This window comes from Sceloporus occidentalis, unplaced genomic scaffold (genome assembly GCF_023333645.1).
Source record: "Sceloporus occidentalis isolate IW3139 unplaced genomic scaffold, rSceOcc1.0.p SCAF_222, whole genome shotgun sequence".
Classification (NCBI taxonomy): Eukaryota; Metazoa; Chordata; class Lepidosauria; order Squamata; family Phrynosomatidae; genus Sceloporus; species Sceloporus occidentalis.
The window spans coordinates 527,677-548,912 of NW_028317202.1; the positions used below are offsets into that span (position 1 = coordinate 527,677).

Genomic DNA, 21,236 nt, shown 5'->3' on the forward strand with positions numbered 1-21,236 from the left:
ATGCAAATGTAATATAATACATTTGTTACAAAAGGCTGTTAAAGGAGGGGGCAACTCTATAATGCCCATGGTTTTTAAATGTGATGTACAACAAGCTCCATGGGCGTAGGAACCGGGGGGGACAGATCCCCCCCAGTAACTCATGTGGGGGGGACCGATAATGAAGAAATCCCCCCCAGGGCCGTAGGAACCCCCCCAATAGAAAAGACCTCGAGGTGCGGCAGATGGCTGCCGATCTTACGCAGTCCGCACCTCGAGCCCTGCTACAACAAGAGCCCTGCTACTTACCTGTGGGAGGGTCTTCTGTACTGCACAGAGGAAGCGGAACCCAGCAGAGTTCACGTGACATCACATCATGCTTCCTCTGTGCAGTACCAGAGAACGCAGAGGGAGCGGCATCGAGGGGCTGCAGTGCAGGTAAGGGGGTGGGGCGGGTGTTTGAATCAGTATGCGTGATTGAGGGAATGAATCTGTGAAAGAATGAGTATATGAATGAATGAGTGTGTGTGTGATAGCATGGATGTGTAAGTGCTGTACTGGCTGACTTGGCATGATAGGAGTGTGATTGCTAACAGCAATCACAGTCCCATCATGCCTAGGTTCCAGCATTTACTGGTTGGATGTGTAAGTGCTGGAACCTAGGCATGATGGGACTGTGATTGCTGTTAGCAATCACACTCCTATCATGCCAAGTCAGCCAGTACATGCTGAAACCTAGCTAGCTGCCCTCCTTGTGTATTGATTCTGCCAGCAATATGGGGTCTGCACATCACTTACAGCCACCCTGTACCAGCATGTACTGGCTGCCTGGGTATGATAGGAGTGTGATTGCTTTTTGCAATCACACTCCTATCATGCCAAGTCATATTGCTATTTTTTTTGTCCAATTGTGGTGTGTTGCTTTTATTAAAACTCTGAGTTTTTATTATTATTTTTAAAGGTGGGGGGTTATTTTTGGTTTTGGCTAAGTGAACCGTGAATGTTTTGGTCCAGAATTTTCATTTTGGTGCATCCCTAGAATAAATAGAACTAGGGCTGCAACTAACGATTATTTTAATAATCGATTAGTTGGCCGATTATTTTTTCGATTTATCGGATAAAAAAAAACCAATATACAAACTTTTGTTTATTTAAAATTTAATGAACTGGATGTTAAAAAACAACTTAAAATTTACATTAACATTCGTATTTTGTTACGAGAACCCAAACACAATATTTATCAAACTAGTTTTAATACCTAAACCACTCACTTTGCCCCGGCACTTTGCACCCTGCACTTTGCACCCTGCACCCAGCACTTTGCACCCAGCACCCAACACTTTGCACCCAGCACTTTGCACCCAGCACCCAGCACCCAACACTTTGCACCCTGCACCCAGCACTTTGCACCCTGCACCCAACACTTTGCACCCTGCACCCAGCACTTTGCACCCAGCACCCAGTCTCCCACTCTACCCTGCACCCACACTCACACTCTGCCCTCCACCCCCACCCTGCACCTACACTCACACCCTGCCCTGCACCCACACTCACACCCTGCCCTGCACCCAGTCTCCCATTCTGCTCTGCACCCTGCCCTGCACCCAGTCTCCCACTCTGCTCTGCACCCACACTCGCACCCTGCCCTGCCCTGCACCCACACCCCACCCTGCACCCAGTCTCCCACTCTGCCCTGAACCCAGTCTCCCACTCTGCCCTGACCCCACACTCTGCCCTGCACCCCCACTCCCACCCAGCCCTGCACCCAGTCTCCCACTCTGACACTCTCACACATAGGCATTCACACATAGAGAATCACTTACCTCAGCTATGGACTCGTTCCATTTCCAATCTTCAAGAAGTCAAAAACTTCCGTTATCGATTATTATCGATTTTATCGATTCGTTGTTTCCGCCCTAAATAGAACTATTTCATTTTTAATTATCCTGAGACCTGAATTTGTAGTCACAAAACTTTCTAGGCCCAGAAATCAGTGAGAGGAAAAGTAAAGGTTTTGTGTCATTTACTTTATTTTAATCTGCATATTTTATTAAAGGCCATATTTTCTCACAGTGAAAAATAAGTGTGGCCCGCGCACGTATACAATTCTGATTAAGTGGCCCACTGCAGAAAAAACTTGGACACCCCTGGGGTAGACAGTGAGAAGGGGGGGTAGGGAGAGGGTAGCTAGTGAGAACGGGGTAGGGAGAGGGTAGCTAGTGAGAAGGGGGGGTAGGGAGAGGGTAGCTAGTGAGAAGGGGGGTAGGGAGAGGGTAGCTGGTGAGAAGAGGGGGTAGGGAGAGTGTAGCTAGTGTGAAGGGGCGTTAGGGAGAGGGTAGCTAGTGAGAGAGGGCGATAGGGAGAAGGTAGCTAGTGAAAAGGGAGGGTAGGGAGAGGGTAGCTAGTGAGAAGGGGGGTAGGGAGAGGGTAGATAGTGTGAGAAGGGGGGTAGGGAGAGGGTAGATAGTGTGAGAAGGGAGGGTAGGGAGAGGGTAGATAGTAAGAAAGTGTGAGAAGGTGGAGAGGGGGTAGATAGTGTGAGAGATGGGGAGAAAGTGGGGATCTGATGGGGGAAAATACTGCCCCCCCCCAGATTTTTAGGGGTTCCTACGCCCATGACAAGCTCATATAGGTGTTTGGTCAACATGTATTATTAAATTCCTACAAATTGGCACATTCTCTTAAACTGTGGCTGCAATTCTTTTTGTCATTGAGGGTTCATAGTCTGTTTAGTTGTTTTGGTTTGTTTTTGCTCTAACAAAGAATCTCTTTCCTCCTCTCTGCAAATTGCATGAGCATGGGCAACAATGCATCAGTGGATAGCCTGCAGCACTGCAGAACTCACTGGTGTCATAATGGCCTCTGTTTACAAGAGACCATGATTATGTAGGCTCTGTCTGAAGAAGTGATCAATGAAACCTTTCCTTGTTTTTATGGTCCCATTGGGCATATTCTTTCTGGAGTCATTACATAAAGGTACATTCTTTGTGTTCTATCTTTCTGACATTTTTTTTCTAGATGCTAAATCAGTGTAATGCCTTTTGCTTATGAATCCCTTTAGTAATATCCCTGTAATGCCTAAGGTAGATATCTATTATTGTGGTCCATTCTTATTCTGTTTTACCGTAGGTCAACATGTGAACTGCTCACCCACTTTTCTCATACACAACACATTTGCATTATTATTTTAGTAGTACAGTAAAGTATGTTTATGGACATAAAAATGTGCACATTTTGGATGCTTTAATGTATGTTTTATAACGCTATATACATTTATGCTTTCAATTTAGTCTGTAAATGTAAGAAAAACAGAATTTTTGGAGAGACTCATTATGCGAATATTTGGACACGACTCTTGGCTAAGACTAAATAGCAGTGGAAGGCATCAGACAGGACAAAATAATTTATTGCCGGACCACTTCAACAATTGTTATTTCATTCAGTGTCTCAGCCGGCTGTTATTAGCCTTGTTTTTCATCTCTGTGGATTAAATTTTTGCCCGTTCTTCTTGGCAGAATGGTTTTACTTAAGCCATATTACAGGGTTTTCAAGCATGAACTCTGCCTCTCCCTTTACGGTGATGCCACAGCATCTAAGTTGGAGTCAAGTCAGACCTTTGACTAGGCCGCTCCAACACCTTGATTTTGTTCCTTTTGAGCCATTCATAGGTGGCCTTGCTTGTGTTCTTTAAAATCATTGTCCTGCTGGATAACCCAGCTGTGCTTGACCTTTAGGTGACCAACTGCTGGCTGGACATTCTCCTTTAGGATTTTCTGGTAGAGAGCAAAATTCATTATACGCAATTATGACAGGTCCCCCATGTACTGAAGCAACCAGAATATCACACTACATTCACCATGTTTGTCTATTGGTATGATGTTCTTATTGTGGAATTCTGTGTTAGTTCTACTCCAAATCAGGGGGAGGACGTCACTGAAAGCACCATCATTTTGTCTTAACGTGAACTCAGGGCAATATGGTGGTCTGTCTAGTGATGGCCTCTTCCTGATCATCCAATCGTACTTCAAGTTATGGCAAAATGATTGGGGTATAGGATGCCACTTTTGTCACAAGTCAGTTTGTCAAATGTCTGCCCTGTTCGATCCTACCCCATCTACTGTAAGTCCTGTTTTTGTGAAGTGAAAGAGTTAAGGGATAACAGTGGAGCTGTATCATGTAGAGTGCTAAAAATCACCTTACGTCCACATATTTTTTGGTCATATAGTGTATATGCATTTATAAGAGTGTTTTAAACTGAGAGAAGGATAAACAGATAAATGAGACATAGCCCCAGTAGAAAATGTCAACAAATGAGCATAAGCGCTGTGGAAAAAAGCATAGGAAATTAATATTACAGCTAATTTTGGCAGAGATTGGTGGTCAAATGCTGCATGACAAATGTAAAAAAGCCTCTTGCAAAGTACAACCAATTCCAACATGAACTATGTCACTGAGACTTCATTATAGTCATTATAGAAATTGTGCAATAATGTTTAACTAACATTTATACTTAATTATTAATGTATTACTCATTCAGATTATCTGACGTTATTAAAGTAAACAAGGAGTTAATCACTCTAGTTGGGTCGACAATCATGTAATTGTTCTCATTGAATCAGGGAGTGTATCTCTGGTGAAGGGGCTTCATTAACAGTGGTCAATATCGTGATATTACCTAGGTCTCTGGTAGAAGACGTGCCAATTATAGTAGTTTAAAATTAAATATTAGAAAAGTAAAATCAGTCTCAGACCGGCACAATGAATGTATAAAGTCCAGTAATTCTAATTACATTGAATTACATATGGCCATTAGGCACACCTGTATCCAAGCATCGTCTCGGATTGCTGATTATTGCTGATTATTTCACCAATTGATCTCCTGAAGAAGCCCAAGAGGCGAAACGCGTTGAAAGATTCAATTGGACTTTATTACATCCTACCTTTTGGTGGACTTTTATACCAAACGCCTGCATATGCACTTGTGTGCATGAAAAATTGTGAGTGCATTCTTATTTTGTACACCTATACCTTGAGATATTGCACCATTTTTAGTTTGTTTTCTAGATTTATATGAAGAACATTAAAGATTTTACATAGTCCATGCTGATGAGTTTGAATCACCTTCTTTATTTGTGAGTGTAACATATCACTTCATCACTATATTGGACATACCATCTACACTATATTGTGTTGTTTCTTTTTTCCCTTTATATGTACCTGCGCCCCATACAATTTTGGTTCGTTTATACTTTTACACTGTGAGGAGAGTGTCTTCTGGGCAGCTGCGGTCATTTTTGGAAAGTATCATTTTGCATATTGATTTATTTATTATTCACCACATTTCACTATAGTAGCATGTCATTTTTGGTTTATTCACGGTGTTATTGCTAAGCAAATAGACCTGATCTAATTTATCATCTTACTATCATTTTATTTAATCACATAAAAAAAAAAAAACTTTTAAGAAGCCTTTTCAGTTTCTGACAACAGTTTCTCTGTGCCTGCTTTTGTGTCACATGAAAATTAAGTGTTCCTGTCCAAAATGATGAATGAGACCTTTAGGGAAAACCACCTCTTTAGTATAAGGTAGGGGTTTAGTTATAGTCTTAATTGTTAATTGTCCGGGGTCTTTTTTGTAATTTTTAAATTGCGCAGAGAAAGTGATGAAGTGTATATGGGGTGAGTATGCAGTCTGGGATATTCATGGGTTTAGCAGTGAGCATTAGGTATGCAAATACATCCCTAACCACCCTCTTCATTTCTTTCACGACTTGCCTCTCCCTTCTATTGTCATTACCTCTTCTCACTCCTGTACTTAGGATTTCATATGTGCTGTACTCCATCAGATCTTCTCCCTCCCAAAACCACTCTGAAAACCCACCTTTTTGACGTGAAGCATTCAACCTTTCTTCCTAACGCTCAGGCAGTATCCTAATTAAGCCATCTGAATAACCAACAACCTCTACAGATCGTCCTGACTCCATCAACTCATGCCAGTCCAAGCACTTTCATATTGTTTTGCTTGCCCCTCGATGACTAGATTGTAAGCTTGCAAGAACAGGGCCCTCTTCTCCTTTTGTACCAGTTTGTTATTGTGTGTGATTTCAAATTATTCCACTGACTGTAACAACGCTACGGAATCTGCTTGCACTATAAAAATAAATGTAATGTAATGTTATGGTAATGGTTAGTCTGTCGGGATTATTCATACTTATTATACCGCAATCAAAATATCTGTACTACAGGGCAGTGCACCAGGGAGCACAGGTGGGTGCACCAGGGAGCGGAGGAGAGGGTCGCTCATGAAAACAGTTTCAGCTGTTCGGCACCTCTCTGTCTCGTCCACTCCCTCCCACCAGCCGCCTTGTGCTGCACTAATTGTGGAAGCGTGAGGCCTCTGTCTCTGTGTCGGTGCATCATGCTGAGCACTGGAATATGACTGCGGCAACGCAGCGAGAAAGAGGCTTTGGGCTCCCACCGCAGGGCTTCAGCGCGGTAAGTGAATTACACAGGAGGGAGAAGGTGGTAGATAGTGACAAGGGGGGAGAGGGGGTTGATAGTGAGAAAAGGGGGGGCAATCTGGGTGCCACAGCTGGCCTTGGGTGTGCAACCATGAATACTAATGTATCTGTTTGGTTTTTTTATTCTTTATTAACACCATAAAAATTGAATTTGTAGTAGTTTCTTCTAGCTGGTCCTTTTTATATACTTAAACTGGCCCTTAATAATGTATCATTGTCGGACACAATACAGCTACTTGGTGTAAAAACTAGGAAAGCTCGAACCATTGGCCCAGCACACAAAATTACACAGTGATATTAATATACTGATGTGAAATTGGGAGTTATGCTGTACCACCGTCAGTATCTGGTTCATGATATAGTGATGGAAGCTTGGATGTATTACCGTCATTGTTTGGCTCGGTATATAGTGATGGGAGAAATGCCGTACCAGTGTCTATCTTGCTATAATGATAAGAGATATACTGTATTCCCCTCACCGTCTGGATCACTATATAAAATTGGAGTTATACTGTTTTGGTTGTGGTGATGAAAGTTGTACTGTACCACTGTCAGGATCAGTATATATTGATCAGAGGCTGCCACCCTCAAAATGAGAATAAATCACTGGAATGTTTTACTATTATTTGTTTTAACGTTTTGCAGTTCTAATATCATAAGTTTTCTTGTTATTTATTCATCTACTTTTCTCAAAATAACCTCTGTATAGATATAGTAGGGGCACAATTTTCCGTTCTTGCCTCAGACGCAAAAATAGCTAGCTTTACCCCTCTTACCCAGCTACTTCTTTAAAGTCAGAGCGACGGATGTCACTGACGCATTTAGTGTAATCCTGTTTTGGGGGTAAAGGTATCACTGACGACTTGTTTGGGCCCAAAATGGCACTGACAAGCTGTTTGGGGTCCAAGCTGGCACTGTGGGAAGTGAGTGACATGTTAGATGATGAAGTCAGGGGCCAAAAGAGGTGGAGAATGGGTGTGGTTAGAGGGCTTATGTTTGTTAAAGGGAGGGGTTAGCAATATAGCCACACCTACCTGGGGGCAGCAAAAAAATTGCACCCAGATGTCAGTGACCCTAGGCTCGGCCCTGGCAAACTACAAAGTTGAGTACACCAAAAAAATAGATCACTGCATCACACACCTTCCCCTTAAAAGGAAGCTTGTTCTTCCTAACAATCACTTCTGCACGATGACCTGCATTTTGGCGTTCCCTGCTGACCAATGCCTGATAGAGACTCAAAATGGTTGCAGAGGTAGATACTATCCAGTTATTCTAGCATGTTTATCTTGATCAAGGTCAGAGGACGATGATCGGTTACCAATATGAATTCCCTTCCCAGCAAATGGTATTGCAACACCTCCAATGCCCATTTAATTGCTAACCTTTCTCTCTGATTTAAGTACACATTATACATAGCTCTGCCTGGAGCAGAAACTCACTTGGGGGCTGACCTTTATAATGTGTATTGACGTGAAGGAGCTAAAATACAACTCTCCAACAAAGCCTTTTGTTAACCCTACCTTTGGTGACAAAATCATTGGGAGGTTTTATGAGTTTCATAATTATGAATAAGGTTTTTGCGTACAAAAATTCCTTGACCATCTAACTCAGGGGCGTCCAAGTTTTTTCTGCAGTGGGCCACTTCATCAGAATTGTATACGTGCGCGGGCCACACTCATTTTTCACTGTGAGAAAATATGGCCTTTAATAAGATATGCAGATTAAAAAAAAGTAAATGACACAAAGCCTTTACTTTTCCTCTCACTGATTTCTGGGCCTAGAAAGTTTTGTGACTACAAATTCAGGATTCTGGATAAGTAAAAATAAAATAGTTCTATTTATTTTAGCGATGCACTAAAATGAAAATTCTGGACCAAAACCGAAAATTCAGGTTCACTTAGCCGAAACTGAAAATGACCCCCCCCCCAACATACTTTTAATAAAAGTAAGTTGCACACCAAAATTGTATAAAAAATGATATATTATGGTTGTTAACAGCAATCTCAGGCATACCCAGATTCCAGCATGTACTGGTTGGCTGGGCATTGTACCGGTATTTTTTGTCCAATTTTAGTGTGTAACCATGCTTTTATTAAAAGTAACACACCACAATTGGACAAAAAAAATCAACAATATGACTTGGCATGATAGGAGTGTGATTGCTAACAGCAAACACACTCTTTTTATACCCAGGCAACCAGTAAATGCTGGAACCTAGGCATGATGGGACTGTGATTGCTGTTAGCAGATTGCTGTTAGCTGTTAGCAATCACACTCCTATCATCCCAAGTCAGCCAGTACACGCTGGTACAGGGTGGCTGTAAGTGCAGACCCCATACTGCTGGCAGCATCAATACACAAGGGGGGCAGCTAGCCAGGTTTCAGCATGTACTGGTTGACTTGGCATGATAGGAGTGGGATTGTTAACAGCAATCACAGTCCCATCATGCCTAGGTTCCAGCACTTACACATCCATGCTATCACACACACACACAAATTCATTCATTCACAGATTCATTCCCTCAATCACTGACAATCAGGCATACTCATTCAAACACCCTCCCCCACCCCCTTACCTGCACTACAGCTCTCTCAATGCCGATCACAGACTTCAGCAGGGGGCACGGCCTCCCTCGTTCTCCCCACAGAGGAGGCAGGACTGGAGCAGAGAATAGACCCTCCCACAAGTAAGCAGCAGGGCTCTTGTGATCCTGGCTGCCGATCTCACGCGAGGTCCCGCGGGCCAAATGTTGGACGCCCCTGATTTAACCGCTTACATGAGCAAATTACACAGTTTAAACCATTTGTGACATATGGGTACAATGCCTGTTTCCCAAAGTATGACAGCGTGAGACATGATCGCATTTCATAAATCCTTCAAGAAATTGTTTACGTATTTAATTATGACAAATACAACTTCATCAGTACTGCACAATTAAACTTCAAAACATGTCCATAACACAGCACAATTAATGAATAGAACATTTAAATTCCATAATGCGTGCAGCAGTACAATCTGCTATTGTCTGTGTTATGTAGTATGTATACATGGCATTGTGAAAATGTTTGTCCAAAGTATTTAGACTAAAGGTTCATAAATATATGAGCTGTCCTGTCCTGTTTGACACAACATTCTGTAATTACCATTAAAGAAACAAACTGTTTAGAAGTTTAGAAGGAACAACTAAAATAGTAATGAAATAGCGCAGTCAACGTTAAACTTTTCATTTCAGAAAAAATACCCGAATAAATTTGCTCAGTATCTTATTGACCTGAATAAAATACCTTCCTTCCTGTGTTTATCGACCAAAATAACTACAGCTACAATGTCAAAAACATCTTCAATTCTCATATTATCAGCCCCTTGGTTGTATGACCTACTTTCAGGCTTCGTGCAGCACATTGATTTTCATTAGCACACAGTTTTTTATTAAACGTCTATGCCTGTAAACCTCAGACATGATTGTATGAAACACTGCAATGATCATTTTTAAATACCGTATTGGCTCGAATATAGGCCGCACTTTTTCCCCCCACTTTAAGTCTTTAAAGTGGGGGTCCGGCCTATATTCGGGGTCTAGCGCCCGACGCCCGGGACATGCAGTCCCGGGCGCCGGGCAGGCAGCGGGGTTAGGATACAGATCCCCCGCAGCGGTGCAGGGGACCTGCATCCTACTCCCCGATATGCTCAGACAGCCTCCCCTGCCAGCACTTCCCACGGGAGGTTGTCTGAGCGCATCGTGCGGACCGTCCGCACAATGCGTTTTACCTCTGCCCCCCCCCCCGACTTACCGGAGCAGACTCCTGAGTGTCTTGCGGGGCCGGCGGGGGACATCTACGCAATACGCGTATACAACTTCCGGTGCTGGCACATCCGCTGGGTGCCGGCACCGGAAGTTGTATACGCGTATTGCGTAGATGTCCCCCGCCGGCCCCGCAAGACACCCGGGAGTCTGCTCCGGTAAGTCGGGGGGGGGGGGGCAGAGGAGGACAGTGGCAGCATATTCCGGGGGGGGGGGGGAGGACAGTGGCAGCATATCTCGGGGAGGGAGGACAGTGGCAGCATATCTCGGGGGGAGGACAGTGGCAGCATATCTCGGGGGGGGGGAGGAGGACAGTGGTAGCATATCTCGGGGGGGGAGGAGGACAGTGGTAGCATATCTCGGGGGGGGGAGGAGGACAGTGGCAGCATATCTTGGGGGGGGAGGACAGTGGCAGCATATCTCGGGGGGGGAGGACAGTGGTAGCATATCTCGGGGAGGGAGGACAGTGGCAGCATATCTCGGGGGGGGGGGGGACAGAATGGCAGCATGTTTTTTTTGGTGCTTTTTTAAAGAAAAAAACTTTTTCTTTAAAAAAGCACCAAACTTTTAGGGTGCGGCCTATATACGGGGGCGGCCTATATCCGAGCCAATACCGTATATAGGTGATTGTGTGATGCACATAAGTCAGCTATTACGGTATTCAGAGAAGCCACGTGACCTGCAGGCATGAAGTTTGCTTTGTATTTCAATACTAGTAGAGAAAATTCTCTGCTTTTATATGCTGCTGTGTTTCTGTCCACAGTACTTAATACGATAATGTGTATTACCTCTATTATCTCCAGGTTTGCTGCTGCTGTCCAGGATGGGTCTCAGTATTTTGTCCTCCTGATTATCACAGATGGTGTCATCTCTGACATGTCACAAACAAAAGAGGCCATTGTTAATGTGAGTACAAAAATGACACTGGTTAAAAAAAAAGTGTGGTATTCATGTAAGGGCAATCCATAAAGAGTGGCATTCTGCCATTGCTGCATGATTTAGAATTGGGTGCAGAGGGCTACTTCCATGTCAGATCTTGGTTGGGTTCTTGATTACTGACAATTATGTGGTCAGATAAAAAAAAATGTGGAATCCGATGTTGATCTCTTGTTTTAACTCTTACGCTTTCTTTTTTTTTTTGTCATGCAGGCAGCTAAACTACCGATGTCTATAATAATTGTTGGTGTAGGCCAAGCAGAGTTTGATGGTAAGGTGCTTACTAGTTAGTAAACATGGGCCGAGGTTTTTTCACTCTGTTCGAACTCCTCACTTTAATAATATTGCAGATATCACAGAAATACAGAATGATTGAACTTAAGGGACACCAGGGACCAGATTAATTGGAAGGCTTTAGATGTTTAGCAGGAGAGATGATTAAAAACCACATATTTAATGCCTGCTGGCTGGGGCAGCATCCCACACATGAGATAAAATGATTAGGAATGTAGAATATTTATCAAAATCAGTGAATTACTTGCACAGTACTTGTGAGGTTCTGTTGGATCTTTCCTATTCAAAAAATCAATCCTACTTAAAAAAAAACTTGCCTCACAACTTCCATAATTCCAAATTAAATCATTAAAAAAGAATGCCTTTTTGACATTTTCCAACAAAGCTTTTTTTAAATACAGTATTATATTATATAGTAATACAGAAAATCATTCAGACTTCTCGGTTTAATAGTCTTTCCTTCAGGATCACACATAAACACAAGTAGATAAGTTATGCGACAGGAGTCTGAGTCCCCATCAGTGGCATGGCTGCAAAGTATATATAATGAAGCCCAGATTGATCTATGGGATGGCATAGCTGTAACAGCTACTGGTTCTCATTGTTTTCATTCTTTTGTAGCCATGGTGGAATTAGATGGTGATGATATCAGAATCTCATCACGAGGAAAACTTGCAGAAAGAGATATTGTACAGGTATGTAGTTACAACTCTGTATAAATTATTGTGTGTTCTGCAGATGATTGATTGCTGTTTAGGGGTTATTAAGGGAAAAAAGCCCAAATCAAAAATTTTATATGTTATGTGACAGGAACCAGGGCTGCAATTTTTAAACCCTGGTTGTTATTGCTGGCTATCCCTCTTCAGTGGTTGCAGGGAAGCTCTGCTGCTGCCTGCTGCCTGCTGCTGCTGCGTAGAAGTAATATAGCTCTTTGTGAGTATTTGTATTGCGGTGCTAAAGGTCACTCACAAGATATGGTGGCACATTGATAGAAAATGTGCAAAAACACTTAGTTCAAGTTTCAAGGAAATGTGTTTCGCCGTTAAAATGCTCTGCAAAATCAGTGATTTTCATAGTGAGGAGGAGTAGTGTATCTGAAGACAGGGCTCAACAAAACCCTGGGCACCAGGTCACAGTGGTGACTAGAGACCACTTCCTGGTTTATAGGGACAAGGGATTAAAAACTGACCAGGGCTACCATTGTTGTGAATCTGGCACCCTGTGCTTTCCTGCGGGAGGGGGCATGGTAAAAGTGGGTGCCGTGCCGTCATGCACTTTATGTGACCCTGCTGGGCGTCTCATGGCCACAGGAGGCGGTGAAGAGGGTGCCGTGATTCACAATTGTACCCCTGGCCAGTATTTAACTCTTTATCCCTCAAAGTCCTGGGTCTCTAGTCCTGTGCCCAGGGTTTATCGAGCACTGTCTTATGCATATTCCTAGGAATCTTCTTGGCCTTGCACTTTATTTCTATCCCTTCTGGAAGGCTTTTGTGGAACAAGCACAGGTAGTAGTGAATACTAGACTTGGGCGCCGGCCAACTCTTTGTGTTCGTCTTCATGGGGGAAAAAATCTTGGTATTCCACGAATATTCGCCCGTTCCTGTGTTCGGTTTGGGCAAATATTCGTGTACATTCATTGTGTTCATTTTTTTTCGTTGTTTTCTGCCGTTTTTTGTAGAAGGGGCTAATACGGGGTTAACGTGGTACGCACTACGCAGCAGCTTTGGCGCCAAGATTTTAAATGTCCATACGAGCAACTCTATTGGTCAGCGGCAGGGGCCTCCTCTGCCATCAACTATGAAGTGCACCTGTACTTTATTGATTGATGGCAGACAAGCCCCCTGCTGGCGACCAATAGAGTCGCTCATACAGACTTTTAAAATCCTGGTGCCGCAACTTGGCCAGGAGAGACCACTGGTCTCCTCGCTCCAAGAGTTAAAGGTCCGTACGAACGACCAATAGAGTCGCTTGCACGGCCCTTTAACTCCTGACGGCGCAACTGGCCCTGCTCCTAAGCGAGTGCACCCCCCTGGTTAAGGCAACCTAGGTGGCTGTCTGGGTCATTTGGCACTAAAACCAGCTCTCGTGGTACCTAAGTGCACCATTCCCACCCACCATAGCACGGCCCTACCCTACACCCGCAACTACCGATTTCCTGGGATATGTATTGTATTAAGCGCTGTGTAAATTGTTGGCGCTATATAAATAAAAGATAATCATAATAATATATCCCGGGGCACTGAAAATACCGGCTCCCAAATCCCGGGACTGTCCCGAGAAAAACGAGCAGGATGAAGACGTAGGTTAGATATGCCAGCAGTACCTAACTAAATTACATATGGACTAGGGCCATTTAACAACAACGTTGGTAGGTGTCTTCATAATGTTGATGGAGGGGACACAAGTTGATGTTGGTGTGAGAGCATTCTAAGATGCAGATGAAGCCAACAGACCATTCAAGAAAGTTAGTCGGTATTCAAACCATGCAATGGCCCTTTTCTAAAGTCACCATGTGTTACAGCTGCCATAATAAGTTGACATCTATTAAAAACTATTGTACAATTTGCATATTCATAAGGGTATTGCATTTTTATCATTTTGCAAGCAGTGTGTGTGCAGTGTGTGCAGGGAATGCTGTGTCTAGGATTAGGCATCAGCTTTCTGACTGGATTCCAGCAGTGTTATTTAAGAGGCAGCTTTACCCATGTGCTTGTCAGTCCTGTAATAAAAATATCTTGGGTATGTTTGAATAATGCGGAAGGACCTTTTTGTAGTGGGATTCATCAGTAATGTGTTCTTTGCCATAATTATATAATCAGCTCCTTGTGCTTGGGTTGAAAAATGTTTATAAGAGAAATAAGTAACTGCATCATTATGGGGCATTAGTTTACATGAACAAACTGCATATTTTATTTATTTAATTTTATAAAAATAATGTTGAAATGTATGTAGTAACCTCATATAACTACCAATTGGCATTAAAAGTTGAACAATTAAATATAACTTGGAGAAATTAAACAAATCATCCCAGCGAATTATGTACTCGCACAAGCAGCAGCTTTGTTGGTGGCAAAATTATCCCTTAGAACACTTAGGTTCCCATAGCTCATGACTTTAGATTTAGGATTAGGATTTAGGTTCATTGCTCATGCAGGGTTATCAATAAAAGGTGATTGTCTCCACCTAATGTATCGGTTTGTCTTAGTCTGCCCATTCTCGTCTTGTCATACCCCTTGAATATATGTATTGTATTAAGCGCTGTGTAAATTGTCGGCACTATATAAATAAAAGATAATAATTACAATATTGGCTCGAATATAGGTTGCACTTTCCCCCCCCACTTTAAGTCTTTAAAATGGGGGTGTGGCCTATATTCGGGGTCTAGCGTCCGACGCCCGGGACATGCAGTTCCGGGCGCCGGGCAGGCAGCAGAGTTAGGATATAGATCCCCCGCAGCGGTGCAGGGGACCTGCATCCTACTCTCTGATACGCTCAGACAGCCTCCCCTGCCAGCACTTCCCACGGGGGGAGTGCCGGCACGGGAGGTTGTCTAAGCGCATCGTGCAGACGTTCACTGGCAGCAGCGATGCGCGTAAACAGCCTCCGCTGCCGGCACGTCTGCACAATGTGCTTTAACAATCTCCCTTGCCGGGAATTCGTCGGGGGGCACGACAGTGGCAGCATATCTCGGGGGGGGGGAGGGAGGAGGACAGTGGCAGCATATCTCGGGGGGAACAGTGGCAGCATATCTCGGGGGGAAAGAGTGGCAGCATATCTCGGGGAGGGGACAGAGTGGCAGCATGTCTATGAAAAAAACTTTTTCTTTAAAAAAGCACCAAACTTTTAGGGTGCGGCCTATATACGGGGGCGGCCTATATCCAAGCCAATACGGTATAATAATTGTGGCACAATGTTTGGTAAGCGGTCTTTTTACTGAATTGGATGATTCGAGCTATTGCTATGGTGCAACGCTTTCCAAACTTTATACCACAATCACTATTTTAGTTGCTATTTCAGTCAAGAACCAACTCTCTAAAAAAACTCTCCAGATATAACAAACAGATGTGACAATGTGGAAACCTTAGGAACCACCTATTAATTAACAACAAACTCAGTAAGAGGAGGAGACACAAGGAGCTTCACTTTGAGACCAATTGCTGGAGCAGCCCTTGAGATAAGATTCCAGAAAACAATTCCTGTCAAAAATTTCCTAGGTTTGCCCATTAGGAGGAAGGATAGAGACTATACCATTTCCTTGCTATAGCTAGCTTGGTAGCCAAGAAGAATTGCCTTAAGTAAGAAAAGGAATGGAGACCTACTAGTTAAGGCTGAGGCCTATAAGCAAGCAAAGTGTTTTGCACTAACGTGGTTATTCTTGCCCAGACTAACTGACTCTTAGGAATCAACCAACATAAATGCAGTCACATTTTTGTCTACAACCCCTTAAGCATTGACTTGAAGGCACCATAAAGATCACAGGCAATCTTTTTTGCAACTCAGTCCCTTTCATGTCACCCTTTTCATTTGTTCCCCTGCCTTATGCAACTGGTCAGAAGAGAGGATGGTACAGTGTAGGACACTCTCTCCTCACAAGAGAAAGCCCAATTGCTCTCAGAATAGTTCTTCACCCTCCAACTGATTGACCATTTTGGGTTCAAGCGGCCATATAACTTTCTGATGATCCTCCAAGACCAGAGACAAACTTGCCTCAGCAATTTCCTTGTCAAACAAGCTACAAACGGTGTTCCCTGTCAGAGACAATATATGTTGACAGGCCATGCAGACATTTTAGTTATGTGATTATCAATATGCCACTCTATTCTGCTATAACATTGGAAATGCAAACATCCATCCATCTTAGAGACATCAGCTATGGTTTGGAGCATGTAACTATGTGGTGAGATTTCCGAGCTGAAATAGAGGATGGAGATGAGCATGCTGCATGTATGCTGTGTAACATCACAAGTGAATTTGTGATATGTATTTCATAAAATACACAATGTGTATGGGTCAGCAGAAACTTAGATGCAGGAATAATGAGAGTTTAGCTTTGGAGGAAAAGTGAAATTCTGGTGCATGGAGATGAGTAAATTGTTTTAAAATCAGTTCTAGTTAACCCCCAATAATTTTCTCTATTTTCTACTTCTTGCCTGGTGTTTTCAATTAGCCTCAAGTAGCTCCTGCATGGTGGCTACGAAACTGCTTATCCAAGGTCCTAGGTCCAAAAGGCTTGTGCACCACGAGCATGGCCATACCTAAAACAACCAGAGCAACAACAGCCATAAACACGCCACAGCCAATATATGCAACCCTTCAAACCGCCATTGCTCTTTCAATTCCCGACTGCACCACCAGGGCCCAAATGTCCAGACAAATATCAGCCTCCAAATTCCTATGCCGGACTACAATACCCTCCTGAAAGACCAAGACCTCTGACTTAGTTATTCGGCCCCTAACCACAATCAATCCATCTTTATCACCCGCAGCCACGCATAAATGGGAACCTGGCATAAGTCATTAAAGGTGTACTACCAATGAAAAAGCAGATATATCCCAGTACCTCACTGTTAACTTAGCATCAATTAGGGGTGTGTTTTCCTGTAAGTGTTAAAAATAAATCAACACTACCAATACCTGGGGAACCCACGTGAATACCCGAAAAACATCCAAATTCCCTATGAAACTGATTCCATCGCTAAACCCATTCCAACTAACCGAAAACCACTCAGGATGAAAGTAAAGATACCACCCAATAAACACATGAGTTTATCACACGGACTAAACCTAAAATAACAAAAACAGCCAAATTTCACCAATTGAGACAAATAACACCACATTGCTACCACCAATATTCGTACAACAACTGTTCACGCACATAGATAAGAAACCTTGCTGATCCCATCTTCCTATCCCCCAAATGACAATATCCCCGGGACTCCTCAGTAGCTGCACCTATTAGAAAAAAATTGTATGGAATATCTTGGCAATTTCACAATATATAATTACATAATTTTATGGTTGGGGGTCACCACAACATGAGGCACTGTATTAAAGGGTTGCGGCATTAGGAAGGTTGAGAACCACTGATCTAGAGCATATGTCGTTTAATTTGCCTATATCTGTGGGAAGTTTCTCAACAACATTTCCAGCACCAAACACTTAATTTGTATGTATGACTAAATGTTTATAGAGTATAGAAGTACATGCATTTCTGTGATAGCTTGGACTACATGTGTGTGGTTAAAAGATTTGATCCCTTTTATAAACTGTCCAATCACTTTTAGTTCAGTTATGTATATGGATTCCTTGTGGACATGGTAACTCATGCGTGAGTGAGTGAATTTGAATTTATGCAAATTGGAATTACACACAGCTACTGCTCGCCATTATATAACAAATATGTTCATTAACATGATATAGGTACTCAGCATTTTTGTACTATGCACTGTAATCCGCACCAAGATACTCAGCTTGATTACATTGAACAGTGTTCATTAAGAGTGTTTGAATAAACTGAAACATTTTGGATGCTTAAACTCAGAAGTAGATACTTATCACCATTGTACAGTATGCTTTATCTGCCAATAGACACTCAGTGTAATTCCATGGCGCGGTGTGCTCATAACCTAATTAAAAATAATAATTGTACCAAGGAACGAAAAGAATTATAATTATGCTGAACAGTAACCAGTATTGTCCTTTTTCTTTCAGTTTGTGCCCTTCCGGGATTATGTTGACCGTACAGGGAATCATGTACTTAGCATGGCACGCCTTGCGAAAGATGTCCTTGCTGAAATCCCAGATCAGCTGATTTCTTATATGAAGAGTCGAGGTATCAAACCCAGTTCTGCCCCTCCTCCATACACTCCACCAGGACTTCAGTCTCAAATCTGATGGTGTGGGCAACTGAAGGAATCTACACATCATGGTGTACAACACTGAGCAGAAGCTGTGCCATTACGCTGAGTGGGACCCTGGGAAGAAATCCACATTTTCTGTCTGTCAGCTGGCTACCTCGGCGTTACCTTGCCTACATTTTGTCACTCTTTCTTATCCAGTTGATGGTGGGATACAGGGATAGAATGAATTGTCTTGTAGGCTTGAGGACAGAGAACTTCAAATATTAAACGGGTTAAGAACTGGTGGAGGACCTAATATCTTCCCTATTGTCATTACACAATGTTAGATTGTAATTAACAATATATTTTATTTGTAACTAATGAATTTTTTGCCCTAGGTAAGGTTATGATTTATTAAGACAGTTCTAACTTTTTAAAAGGATTTAATATACTATATGTGGGCAAAAATTCCATTATACTGTGGATGGTGTGACAGAAATTCAATATGGTCTTTGTTTTCAATACTTATCCATGAGATGATGTTATCAATTCATTAGCATATAACAATTCATAAACTTACAATGCAAGACTGGTCTTCCTAGTGGTTAGCATGACACTGTGCTGTGATTATGGGCCCCATGCATGCTGGCGCCACATCATGTGACCCACCATATTTGTTCTTTCTTATTTATTAAGGGTTGGTGGAAGACGATAGCCAAGATTTTTTACACAGTGATATTATGTTGATTTTATAAATGCAAGTGAACACTTATTTTTTAATGGGAGAAAACAGAAGACATAACCTGTTTTCCTACAGTATTTAATGAATACTACTCAATGTTTAGCTACAATGCTTCCTGTAATCTTTTCAAACACAAGAATATAGTCACTTTCGGGGAAATGTAAACATTTCAAGTTTAATATGTAACACAAAATAATTCTCAGTTCCTTGGGCCCCAGCACTAATGAAAAATAGAACAAGCTGTAGACCAATGACCCCAGTATCACCAGAATCGCTTTATGAAATATACATCATCAAAATCATACTCTGCAGAATACCTAATTAACTCGGTCTTCAAAGCAAGTTAGAAAACATGAGAGCAGCGTATTGCTCGTCTTTGTAGATCCTTACTTCAATCTCAATTGGGACGTGAAAAACATACTTTATCATTTACATCGAGAAGGTCCATTTGTAGTACATGCTTGGAGGTCTACATTAGGTTTATGGTATTATGACGCACTATATGGGTCATCCTTATTTGCATTGTGTCATTTTAAATTATAGTGTGCACATTCTAAATGCTTTGGTGCCAATGGAATTGTTCTATTTAGACTTTAAATTACTGTTCAAATTACATTGTAATATTTACAGTGTCTTATCACCCAAGATCCCATCTTAATTCTAAGGTCTCAGATGGTTCTTATTGTCTATCAACTTCTGTATTTGTATATCGGTAGAAATAATGCTTGAACTATGTACGTGACACAAGAATTCAGGCTATTTAGAATTTAAAGAAGTGCCATGTTTTCAGCATGCATTCATTTTTTAATGATCTTTTTTGTCAACAAGGAGACTATTACTATTACTAAAGTAGTAGCGCTACCTGTTCTCAGTCAGTGCTGACAGGAACATGCTGTGTCCCACCACAAATTTTTATGTACCTTTCCAATGCAATTTCATTATAACATGCACTTTGCTAAGAACATACCTGTAATATAACACACTGCATACTCTGCCGCTTGCTTTTGGGCTCATCATGGTGAACCCACGTTTTATCACCAGTGACTATCTTCTGAAGAAAATCATCACCTTCTTCAGGGCATAGGCAGATCCAACACTCACATTCATCTTTCCTGCACCTCTTCAACTGAGCACACATGCAAAGATTATTTTGTGCTCCTACACTCCTGCCCACAAAAACCGCATGACCGAAGGCTGTTCCTCTTTGGTGCAATTTATAGGTTTCGCAGCCATTTTCACCCCAGGGTCTGTCTGGCAAGCTGACTGCCCTTGTACAAAAATTCAAGGGCAGTCAGCTTGCCAGACAGAAGTAGTCATATGACATGCTAAGGCACGACCAATTACTACTACTCCCGCCTTCACCTTTTCCAACAAAAACATAAAAGTGCGGAAACATTTGAACGTCCCTCGTTTATGACAGAAAGTATGTAGACCTCCTAATTATTGAGTTTAGGTGTTTCAGCCAGACTCATTTCTAACAGTTATATAAAATCAAGTACATAGGCAGCTGTCTCCATAGACAGACATTGGCAGTAGAATCCTTTGTAGCTTTATTCACTACAGAGCTTTATTATTTTTTAATGGGAGAAAACAGAAGACATAACCTGTTTTCCTACAGTATTTAATGATTATTGTTAAAAACATACTACTCAATGTTTAGCTTAGATTTTTGCTACAACGCTTTCTGTAATCTCTTCAAACACGAGAATATAGTCACTCACTTTCGGGGAAGCAACATCAGCACAAGTACTGTGCGTTGGGGCCTTCGTGAAATGGGTTTCCATGGCTGAGCAGCCACTGTAAGTAATGCCAAGCGTTGGCTGGAGTGATATAAAGCACACTGCTGCTGCACTATGGAGTAGTTTAAAAGTTCTCTAGATTTATGAATCACTCTTGAATCAATCAATCTGGAAGTCTGATAGCAGAATCTGGGTTTTCCAACAAGCTAGAGTCAGGTAACCACATACCTAAAACACATAGTGTGTACATGAAAGGAATACATCGATGCTTACCGGTTCGGGTTTCACAGAGACCAGTTGAAATTCCTGCTGACTGATGTTCCACAAATGAGTATGTACAATATAGCAAAGCATACAGTAGAAAATGATTTCTCTCTCTCTTG

At 42.2% G+C, this 21,236-nt stretch overlaps 1 protein-coding gene across 3 annotated transcripts in view; it reads left to right on the forward strand.

The window, feature by feature from the left end:
- Positions 1-18,427, forward strand: part of LOC149276978 (copine-5-like) — an 89,244-nt gene extending 70,817 nt beyond the window's left edge. For all 3 annotated transcript variants that reach the window (XM_089503178.1, XM_089503179.1, XM_089503181.1), the window contains 4 exons: positions 11,107-11,209; positions 11,453-11,510; positions 12,155-12,228; positions 18,245-18,427. In XM_089503178.1, the coding sequence (XP_089359304.1) occupies positions 11,107-11,209; positions 11,453-11,510; positions 12,155-12,228; positions 18,245-18,427 (418 nt within the window). The remainder of the gene's footprint in view (positions 1-11,106; positions 11,210-11,452; positions 11,511-12,154; positions 12,229-18,244) is intronic.
- The last annotated feature ends 2,809 nt before the right edge of the window (positions 18,428-21,236 follow it).